General features: G+C 53.7%; 1 protein-coding gene across 2 annotated transcripts; it reads right to left on the reverse strand.

Annotated features, from left to right (window-relative positions):
• Positions 1–514: 514 nt before the first annotated feature.
• TMEM11 (transmembrane protein 11) lies at positions 515–9,903 on the reverse strand. 2 transcript variants are annotated; one of them, XM_019981147.2, is made up of 2 exons: positions 9,747–9,903; positions 515–1,326 (listed from the first exon to the last, which is right to left on the reverse strand). In XM_019981147.2, exons 1-2 carry the CDS (start codon positions 9,806–9,808, stop codon positions 810–812), a joined length of 579 nt encoding a protein of 192 aa, XP_019836706.1. In that variant the 5' UTR covers positions 9,809–9,903; the 3' UTR covers positions 515–809. The 2 variants fall into 2 exon arrangements, with proteins under 2 accessions (XP_019836706.1, XP_070629345.1); XM_070773244.1 differs by lacking the exon at positions 9,747–9,903 and adding an exon at positions 9,240–9,403.
• Between the last annotated feature and the right edge of the window lie 960 nt (positions 9,904–10,863).

Below are 10,863 nucleotides of genomic sequence, written 5' to 3' on the forward strand. Positions count from 1 at the left end.
CCCGTCGCCCCAAGCACCCCTTCTCACTCTGGTATCTGACCTTCCCGAGGGACTCTCTGAAACTCCAGGTGTCACTCACACATGTGCCCTCAGTGGGACCTGAGCAGAGTCTTGGGCTGGCAGGGCCCCCTCTGGTGGAAGACGAGGGGAGTCTTCCCTCAGCCTGGGGCAGCAGGTTGAATTCAGGGTCCACAGCAGGACAGCCTTGATGCTTAAAAAAAAAACACAGGCGTTAGTTTGTTCTCCTAAATCAGAACCTGGACAAGAGACCCCAGGCCCCAGCTCTCTGGGCAAACTCAGCAGAGACTCAGAGACTGGCAGGCATGGCCTTGCCCCGCCTCACCCGAGCAGCCCCGGGCAGTGCTCCTTGAACCAAGGCCCAGGTGAGACATGAGGCTCCTCCAGGAGGGGCTGGGCCTGCGGGTGAGAGGCTTATTCTTGCTGCAAGTGGTGCCCACTCCTGCTGCCTGCACGCTCCCACCAGGGCCGTCACGAGAGAGCAGACACCTGGAGCTGAAATTCTCATCATTTTAATGGTCACTAGCCTCTGGCTGGCTCTGGATGGTACAGTTAAATGACACACTTAACGACCCCCAAGCGCGTCCACACCCCCTCCGGAGCCTCGCTTCCATCACATCCTGCTGCCCAGTGGGACTTCCACAGCTGCAGGCCCCTTGGTGGTGGAAATCCACGTCTTAGTGTGACGAGCTGAGAAAACCCTTGGTGCGCTTGTCACCTGTTATTTCTTTAAAATAACAGCCGTGACGCCAGATGCCTCCCCAGCCTGGCCGCCGCGCGGCGCGGCGCGGTCATACCGCGCAGAGCTCGTAGATCTTCTTGACACAGTACACCAGGGCCGCCAGCGCTATCGTGTTGTGCAGTCTCTTTCTGTGCAAGTCGTCCTTCCGGACCAGCACCACCGGGGTGGACGAGGTGAGTGTGTGCAGGGGCAGGCGGGACAGTCTGTAGGCGTCGTACTCCACCTGGTACTTGCAGCAGGGGTCGAACTGCCAGGAGATGCCGTAGAGGGTGCAGCAGGCCAGGCTCAGCACGCCTGCGGGCAGGGAGATGTAGTGGGAGTAATCCAGGGGCAGCGCCAGGGGGGTGAAGAGGCAGGCGGTGCCCGCCAGCACGGTGGTCTTGTGCAGGCAGTTGCCCACGGTGATCCAGCGGGCCGTCTCGTCGCCGATGCGGGTGGGCTCGATCACGATGTACTTGTACTGGGCTTCCAGGGCCTGCTCCAGCTCATACTCAAACTGGTCTTGGGCGTTCTCCCCGTTGTAGATCTCGTGTACAATGTAACAGTCTGTGGCCGACAGGCTCACCCTTAGGAAGGAGAGATGAGGAGAAAAAGGGGACAGTTAAGCACTGGTGGCTGCTCTGTGACCCAGAGATACAGAGGCAAGCCTCCCACCACCCCGCACATACCCAAAGGCCACTGGGAACAGGGCTCAGCTTCCCAGTCAGCGACCGTGCACATCGGGACCAGGGAAGGCGTGTGGAGTGAGGTAACCCCAGAATCTCCATGGTCAGTGTTTCCTTTGAAGCGGGAAACAGTTGTGTGTTCAGGGCAGCAGAGGCCGACTGTCAGGCAGAGCTCTGGGAGGATGGAGGGGCGATGGGGAGCTGACCGCTGGTGCCCTTCTGGTCATGCTCCCCGGGGATGTGGTGGGAAAAGCTACCCAAGCAAACAAGTGCGCACACTCAGGAGGCAGAGCTTCCTTCCAGGTGGATGGACAGTGGGCCTGATGCTCTCCTGAGGCTGCAGGGGGAGGGTGAGGAGGCGCCACCAGGCTCCGGGAGTTAGGCAGGGGGCTCTGTATCCTGGAATAGTTAACTGTAACTAAGCTGGGCTCGGGGAAGCCCCTCAATGAAGTCACAGGCCCCCATGAAACTGTGTGTGTGGGAAACAGCCGTCCCCTGGGGATGGGACACTCCCAGGCACTGGCTACAGGGTCCAGTTAGCAGGGCAGCCTTTCTAGGTAGTTAATGAGCTGAACCACCGACATCAATGAACCTGGAAGAGACGGTCTTCCTCTGGGGCGTTGCTGGAGTCTCCCCATTTGGTTTTTTAACTCAGAAAGGAGACAGGCTCCAGGTGGGACTCAGTTCCTTAGCAGACAAGCAAACCTATGAGGCATGACCTCAGTCTCAGAGGAGCCATCCTGGCCTGGGATCTCCTTTGTGCTCTCAAGTTCATAATCGAGCCAGTCAGCCAGGCAGCGGGAGAGGAGCTCGTGGAGGGCGGGGCGGGGTCTGGACACCCTGGTGACCCACAGAGGGGGTTCTGGGGGTAAGGCCTTGCTGTCGGAATCCAAGTGGAGCTTTCTGGCCACTGAGTCCCTCTGCAGCACTGAGAGCCAGACGCAGGGACAAGGTCGGGATTACAGAGCATTGTTGCCCAAACCCTGATCTACCTGAGTGCAGTGCTCTGCTTGCCTGGCAGACTGTGGCCACCCCCAGTGCAGTGACAAGACAGGCCCAACAGGAAAGCATCAGGTGAACAGATCGTTCCACCTCGGGGGCATGTCAGTGGGCAGGCCCCGCCCTCACCTGATTGCTCACCCAGCCCTTCCCAGCTCCCTGGCCTTCACCTCTGGCTGAGCTAGCACCCACCCTGGAGGAAGGCTTCCCTGGCTCCTCCCACAGACATGATGGGCAAGGCCATCCCCACTGACTGGTGCGTGTGCCACAGGTCCCTCCAGGCTCCTGGCTCAGCCCAGACAGGACAGAGAGCAACAGTCAGTGGACAGGGGCAGTCAGGACGGCCCGGTTGAGGGGGTGTGGACCAGGCGATCACCCGCTGTGGCCGCCTGGAGCCCCCAGGTCTTCCTGTGGACTCCTGTCCATCATCACGAACCAACCCTCCCAGGGGCCCTCTCACACAGCAGGCTGGGAGCCAGCCCCGCAGGCATGCCATCCTGGGCTCACCACTACTTCTGCTTCAGAAGTCAAACCTCTTTACCCTCAGGAGAGGACAGACTGCAACACCCAGAGAAACAGGTCCAGTGCAGGGATGGGGACAAGTACAAGATCCACACAGACCTACAAGAGCCGCTCACTCAGAGGACCCACCCCGTGCTCAGCACCCACACCCTCAGCTGGGGTGCCCTCCACCCTGCCTAGACCCCCAGATCCAGCTAGTCCCCCAGCTGACAGAGACTACTGCTTCAGAAGCCAGGGGCCATGGCCACCAAGCCTGGTTACCCCAGTGCCCACTGCAGGCAGCCTGCTGTGTTTCTGGGTCAAAAGTAACCCAACTAAGGAAAGAACACACTTAGAGGGTTACCTTGAATCATCTCAGCATCACCAGCCAACTTGAACCCTGTACACAAAGGCAAATTAAAAACGACAACAATAGCTAACTGGGATCCTTTGAGCCTTACTAAGGGACTATATTTTTTCATTTTGTTGAAGGTGAGAAATGAAAAGTAAGAGAACACAGTAAAAGGAGTCCATATTAAAAAACAAATCTGAGAGCAGGCTGATAATGGAAAAGCCCTCAAAGTAAAGTGAAAAAGTCAAGCATAGAACAGTGTTTGCAGCTGGCCATCTTCAGTGCATTTCTGTAAGAGTTAAACGCTGCTTCTACACGCACAGAATGCTTCTGAGCAGATGCAAGACCTGAGACTTAGCAGGAGAGCGGCTCCAGGAAGAAAAGGAGCCAATTTTACTACATGATTGGGAACCCTCTGAATCCAGTAGGTTTTGTGGAACTAATGGGATTGGCCAGTGCACAGCATGGCCTGCCAGGCGCCTGCTGCTGCGGGGTCAGGGGCTGATTATCTTGCTTCCAGCCAGTTGGTCTCCCCTCTCCTCATCTGAATCAGCCCCAGCAGCACCCAGGAAACAGTCATCAAAGGCATCCTGGGGCCCCCACGAAGAACCCATAGGACAGACCCCACACCATCACAAAGCCAGTTTCAAAGGAACCTGGGATTACAGGAACCTCAGGCATGGAACCCCCAAAGTCTGGAGACTACTCCCAAAGTCAGGGTTGCACAACAATGTTCAAAGCAGTACTGTCTGGTGAGAGCAGAAGACCCCTTACAAGAGCAGAGAAAGAGACACACACACAATCAGAAGCACACAGAGCCAAGTAAGTGTCTTACACACACACACACACACACACACACACACACACACACGTCGTCATGGAGATGATGGAGGGTTTAGGAGTGAGGTGGTTGCTGTCTGCAGGGAGGGACGTGTGGCCAGGGAAATGCTAGCACTTGGTTTATTGATCTTTTCTAAATTATGGTAAAATACATTAACAGGAAATTTAGTCTCTTAACCAGTTTAAGTATATAGTTCAGTAAGGTTAAGTACACTCACACTGTTGGGCAACCAATCTCCAGAACTTTTTTGTCCTGCAAAACTAAAACTCTGTCCCCATTAAACCACAACTCCCACACTGCCCTTCTGCTGTCTCTCCATGAATCTGACTGCTCCAGGGCCTCGTATAGGTGGAACCACGTGATACTTCTTTTAGCAGCTGGCTTATTCCACTTGGCATAATATCCTTGTGGCTCATCCACATCGCAGCATGTGTCAGGATTTCCTTCATTTTCCCTTGTATGTAGAGACCGCATTCTGTTACCGATCCACGGTTGACCACATTCTGTTTCCGATCCATGGTTGACGGGTAGGTTTCACCTTCTAGCTGCCGTGAACATAGGTGTAAAAATATGTCTGAGTCCCTGCTTTTAATTACTGTGGATATATACTTAGAAATGGAATTGCTGGATCATATGGTAGCTCTATTTTTAATTTTCTGAGAAACTTCCACACTGCCATAGTGGCCGCACCAATTTACACTCCCATCAACAGTGCACAAGAGTTCTCTTTTCTCTGCATCCCTGCCAACACTTTTGTTTTCCGTGTTTTTCAATAATAGCCCTACAGTGGGTGTGAGGTGGCATCTCATGGTAGTTCTGATTTGTGCTTCCTACATAACAGCTTTTACTGAAATAGGTTCACCAACTTCCACCGCACAAGTCAGTGGCTCGACTGACTTAAGTGTCACTGAGTTAACACACAATCAGTTTTAGAGCCTCTTCCTCATCTGAGAGAGTAACCCCACTGCTCCCCATCCCCCACGACCCCCTTTCCTGGCAATCACCAGCCGACTTCCCAACTCCATACCTGCCTCTTCTGGGCGTTTGGTAGGAAGGCATCGCAGGGCACATGTGCTGGGGCTGCTTTCTTCCTTCAGCCTCATGCCTCCAGGGCCCCACAAGTTTGTAACTTTTCACATGTTAGAGAGGTACTTTTGATGGATTTAACATACAATTTTTATAACTCCAAGACAAGATACCTGCTGGAAAGCATTAAAGATGATGTATGAGAAAGGCCAATCATGGCCTTTCTTTGGATGGTGGCCCAACAGGTATTTTTTTAAATTTTATTTTTCTTCATAGTTTTCTGTACTTTTCAAAAACAAAAAATAAATACACGTTTCTTTTATAATGATAAAGTTTTATAAAGTTTTTCTTAAACCAGTAGCTTTGTATCTCTTGGGGTAGAGGAGACCAGATAGGCCGAGGCCTCCAGCTGAGGGGAAGGAACCCCTCCTGCTCCAGCAACTTCCTGGGCCCCACAAAGAGGCCTCCACTCCCGGGGCCAAGGTGGTCTCACAGTCTTGTGGTCTGTGTCCCTGTTCCACTAAAGTGGCCACTGGCCCTGAAACCCATCTTTTCTGGTCATGCTAGAGCCAGGTGAACTGAACCAGGACAGGGAACTGCATTAGGGACCTTTTCTGGAGTGACCCTGGGCTCCTGTACTCAGCTCAAACACAGAAGAAGGTGACGCAAAGCTCCTTGAGGGCTGTGACTATCTTCATCACAGTCACCCTCTGCTCCTGCCCCGGGCCTCAAAGTGCCAGGTTCCCAACAGACTTAGGGAAAGTACTTTGGAAGGGAGTGACGAGGGCTTCCTGGGTGGTCCAGTGATTAGGAATCTACCTCTTAATGCAAGGTCCTGGTCTGGGAGGATCCCACATGTGTGGGGCAACTAAGCTGGTGCACCAACTACTGAGCCTGCGCTGGAACCTGTGCTCCCCAGCAAGAGATGCCACCACAGTGAGAAGACCACGAGAAGCAACTAGAGAAAGCCAGCGTGCAGCAACGAAGACCCAGCACAGCAAAAAAAAAGAGTGACAAGGGGAGAAAATGACAGTAATTAGCGCATCTGTGGCTGAAAAACTTAAATTATTGTAAAAATTAAACTAATATATTGTTAAAAACTATTAACGAAGTTGCTTCCCACCCAGGAAGTATGGGGTCATGTGACCACACCAGGCAGTGGCCTTCACCAACCCTCCCCTCCCCCACCTCCCTGGGGTCTAGGAAAACCCACTTTTGGCAAACCCCAAATCACTTCCTCAGGAGCCAAGGAAATCAGTAAAATCCTATGCTGTGGACTCAAAGGCCAGTTTGGGACTTCCTAGGTGGTCCAGTGGTTAAGTATCCACCTCCCAATACAGGGCACACAGGTTTAAGTCCTGGTTTGGGAAGATCCCACATATGCGTTGTTGATGGGAATGTTGGAGCAGCCACTGTGGCAAATGTGTGGAAGTTCCTCAAAAAATAGAGCTACCATATGATCCAGCAATCCTGCTTCTAGGTATAGATCCAAAATAATTAAAAGCAGGACTCAAACTCAAACATACTTTTGCACCCATGTTCACAGCAGAATCAATCACAACAGTTAGAAGCGCCAAGGAAGCCAAGGAAAAGCAGCGACTGAGCCCATGTGCCTCAACTAGAGAGGCAGGCCACATAACTCAAGGAAGGAGTCTGTATTCCACAACCAAGACCTGATGCGGTCAAAAATAAACACTAAAAAAAAAGGCGGGGGGGGGGGGGGGGCTTCTCTGGTAGTCCAGTGGTTAAGACTTCGCCTTCCAATGCAGGCAATCTGGGTTTGATCCCTGGTAGGGGAACTAAGATCCCACATGCCTCATAGCCAAGAAAACAAAACAAAACATAAAACAGAAGCAATTTTGTAATAAATTCAATAAAGACTTTAAAATGGTCCAGACCAACAGCTTCTACTGGAAGCCTAGGGATTCTCTTAAAAAAAAAATAAAAAAAATTAACACAACATTGTAAATCAACTATACTTCAATAAAACAAACTTTTAAAACATGCAAGCGGCTCTCATTCTTTTCTTCCATCCCTCTCTTATCCTGGTCTAGACCATCGCTGACTTTTCTGTTCTCTATCTTCACCATCCAGTATATGAGCCACAAGCCATGGTTGGCTACTGAGCATTTGCAATGTGAGTACTGTGGCTGAGGAGCTGAAGTTTTCACTTTAATTTAGATCTAATTGCTGCAAATGACAAGTGGGCACTGAATTAACACAGCTCTAGACTCAAGAACCAGGTAAAGCAAGAACCCATACACTGTGCCTTCTAAACCGGACAGCCACCAACACACAGATGACAGCAGCAACTCCTGCCAACCGTCGGGCACCAAGCAGGGCCTTCAAGCACAAGGCAGGCTTTGGAGTTTGCAGCCACGGGCAAATCTGGAACGCCTGCCCAAAGCATTGCTCTGCTCCAGCCAATGCCCCAAACCAGACCATGTTTCCTAGAGTGTCAGCATAAACCAGATTCCAACGAAGGGTGTGAGACAACTTGGGAAAGTGGTCTTACAGTGTAGAGCTGAAATCTGAGTCAGCACGAATGTGACATGGAACGAAGTCATTTAAGAGCGCCATGAACAGCCTACTGTAGCCACAGAGCCTCCAGTCTGCCTGGGCTTCAGTCTATGCTGTGGGCAGTTAATCCGCCTGCCCCACCCCAAAGTCCTCCCACCCACTGAGCAGGAATGGAGGTGTGCCTGGGCGGGTTAGGTTTCCACCCCTGCTCAGCATGCAGCTCAGGGAAACCAGGCCCAGGCAAACGCTCCTCCAGCAGAGCAAACAGAGGGGTCCCACAGCCACACCACGTTATCTAGGAGGAGGGCAGATGGTGCCACCCAAACCACAAAACTAGACGCCCCATTCTTGGCTGACACACAACATATGCACGTACAAGCAGAGCCTGCTTGTTCAGGCCGAAGGGTGTAGTGGAAACACTTAAGGAGACCAGGCATGTAACTGCGATGAGTCAAGCTGTCAGGTAGGAATGATGAGCACCTGCTCTGACCAAAGAGAGCCAATGAGAGCTTTCCAAGGGGACTTTAATGTAAAGTCTTTCCATTTACAAGCACTGATAACTTAAATTCTCTTAAAAACTGAGGGTCAGAGTCAAGGACTAGATTCAGCCTTTGGGATCCTGGTTTGCAAACTCAATTTTGAATTAACACTTGTCTTAAACGAAAGAGAACGCCCCCCTCCCCCCATTTAATTTCTTAGATCAGTAAAGGCTTCTGTTTTGCTGGCACGGCCCTGTATGAAGTCTGGGTCTCCCCATTTGGCCCTTTCTGTTGTTTCTATCCAGTAAGGTGATCATCTCCTTAACTTTTTATGGTACGATCTAAGAAATGCCGGGTGGGAGTTGGAAATACAAAAGTACGTCCTGGCCACTTACTGCTGCTTCTTCAAGGAAGAGGAATTGCAGAAAAGACAAGGCTGGATAACTCTGGGCTCAAGAATAAAATGCAAGCTAGAGGGTTCTATCAACACAACTAACCTCAGCTGGTAAAGAATCTGCCTGCAATGCAGGAGACCCGGGTTCGATCCCTAGATCGGGGAAGGAAATGGCAACCTACTCCAGTATTCTTGCCTGGAAATAATCCCATGGACAAAGGAGCCTGGCAGGCTACAGTCCATGGGGTCGCAACAGTGGGACACGACTTAGCGAACTAAACCACAACCAAACAGAAGGCGACCGCAAAGAGTAGGTGGTGCAAACGATCAAAGAAAAAGAATAACGCAGAGTAGTTGGGAGAAAAGGCGCGGGGTGGGGGGGTGGGAAATACAACTTTTCTGTTTAACAGTCCTCACTGGGGGAAAAAACAAAACACCACGGAGATCCTGCCGATTTCCGCCGCACCAGCCCACTAGTTACAGAAGGGTCAGGACAGTACAAAGCGTGTGACTCTACCAGTACCTCTCCTTTCCCAAACTTCTGGTGCCTCAACAGCTTCTACTAAGCTGAAACTGTTTTCCAGAAGCAAAAACTGTAAATTCAACACGAAACGAGAACTACTCCAATCTCATCTAAAAATGAATCCTTTACATCCAGATCCACCTCGGAAGAATCAAGCCCCCGGTTTCCTACTCACGCACATTTGTTAGGGAAGGTCACTGCAAAGGACTTCCACAGCAGGGGCGCTCACGGAGACGCCTCCAAAGTCCCAAGGATCACCCCTGGGGGAAAGCGGTCAGCTCCCCGCCGAGAGTAACAGCGCGGAAAGCTGAGGCCCCTCGGTACCCGTGCGGTCCGTCCCGTCCGGCCCGCACCGGCTCCCTGAGGAAGCTTCCCCTTCTCCGTCCCGAGAACCACTCCTCGCTGCAGCTTGGAGAAGACCACGCGCGCGGCCAGGCGGGCGGGGGCTCCAGCGCCGCTCGGCTCGCTGCATACAGGCGGGTCCCGCCGCGGCCCGGCAATGCCCAGCCAGCCATCACCCCTCCCCGAGCCGCCCGCTGAGACCGCGTCGACCGGAACTGAGACCCCGCGCGCCAGTGGGCGGACCGGGGCGAACCCCGGGGCGGAGGCGGGGACTGCGCTGCAGTCCAAAGAGCCCCGCCGGTTTCCCGCCCTAAACCGCTCGCGGGGAGCAGCCCGGGCCTCACCTCTCTCGAGCGCCGCCACCGCCGCTGCCCGGGCCGAGACGCCTCCTTCCCCACGCGGCCATCTTGGAGACTCTCCGCTCGCGAACGCCTCGCGCCGGGCGGCCTCGCGACACCGCACGGGCGGGAGGGAGATGTAGTCCAGCTGCCTTCCCGGACGGCGCTCAAGGCGGGGGCCCGGCCCCGCGAGACTACAAAGTCCACAATGCACAGCGCTCCGGAAAGCCCGCCCCGCGGCCGCCTGGGAACGCGGGCTCAGACTGGCGGCGCTGAGGGTCCACTTCCGGACTAGACTTCGCCAGGCCGCCTGTGCTTCGAGATCTTCGACCGCTGAGGTCACCGAAGGGCCACTGCCAGTCACCCCCCAAATACTCGGGAGGCAAAAGAGACGAGGTCCCCGCCGCCGCGGAGTCCCTGCTGCCAGACTGTTGGCCGAGTGGGTCTGGAAGCGGAGAAGGGGGGGAACGTAAAGCGCGATGGCTGCAGAGATGGCCGCGCGCATGTCTTAGCCGCGTCCGGCCGCGGTAGCGAGGACACAGCCCCACTCTAGGGCGTCTTCGAAGGCGGTTGCTGGCTCCTCACTCCCACGGCGGGAGCCCTGCCTGGACGCTGCCGAGTTGGGAGTGCAGACGGAGCCCAGTGACTCCTGCCCGCTGTCCCTTCCGAGTGGGGGCTGATCTGGGGGCCCCTCGCAGCTCTGGAACGTATAGTCCCTTCTCTTGCTTCCGACCGACAGCCTTGGTAGACATATTAATTAGACCTATGAGAGTTTGAGCAACTCTCCTGTCGAAATTTGCTACGAGTTCAGAAACGGGAGAAGCACGGCGCTTGCTCTCAGGCTTCGGGGCTGGTGGAACTTGCTGAGCCAGGGCCGGAGGGCTCTTTGGTGTAGGTGCAGCTCCTGTCGTTGAGGATTCCCCAGGATTTCCTTCCGGTTCACAATCTACAATAGTCTTAAATGTCAAATCCTCTTACAAGCTCTCAGTACCTACAAGATGCAACTCAGGCTCCTTAGCGCAACCCAGAAGCCCGGCCGAAATACAGAGATCGCACCCCACTCCAGCTTCAGCTACCTCCCTTTCCTGCCTAAAGCTGGCCAGGTTAGCAGATACAGAGAGTG

Source organism: Bos indicus, chromosome 19 (assembly GCF_029378745.1).
Source record: "Bos indicus isolate NIAB-ARS_2022 breed Sahiwal x Tharparkar chromosome 19, NIAB-ARS_B.indTharparkar_mat_pri_1.0, whole genome shotgun sequence".
Taxonomy (NCBI): domain Eukaryota; kingdom Metazoa; phylum Chordata; class Mammalia; order Artiodactyla; family Bovidae; genus Bos; species Bos indicus.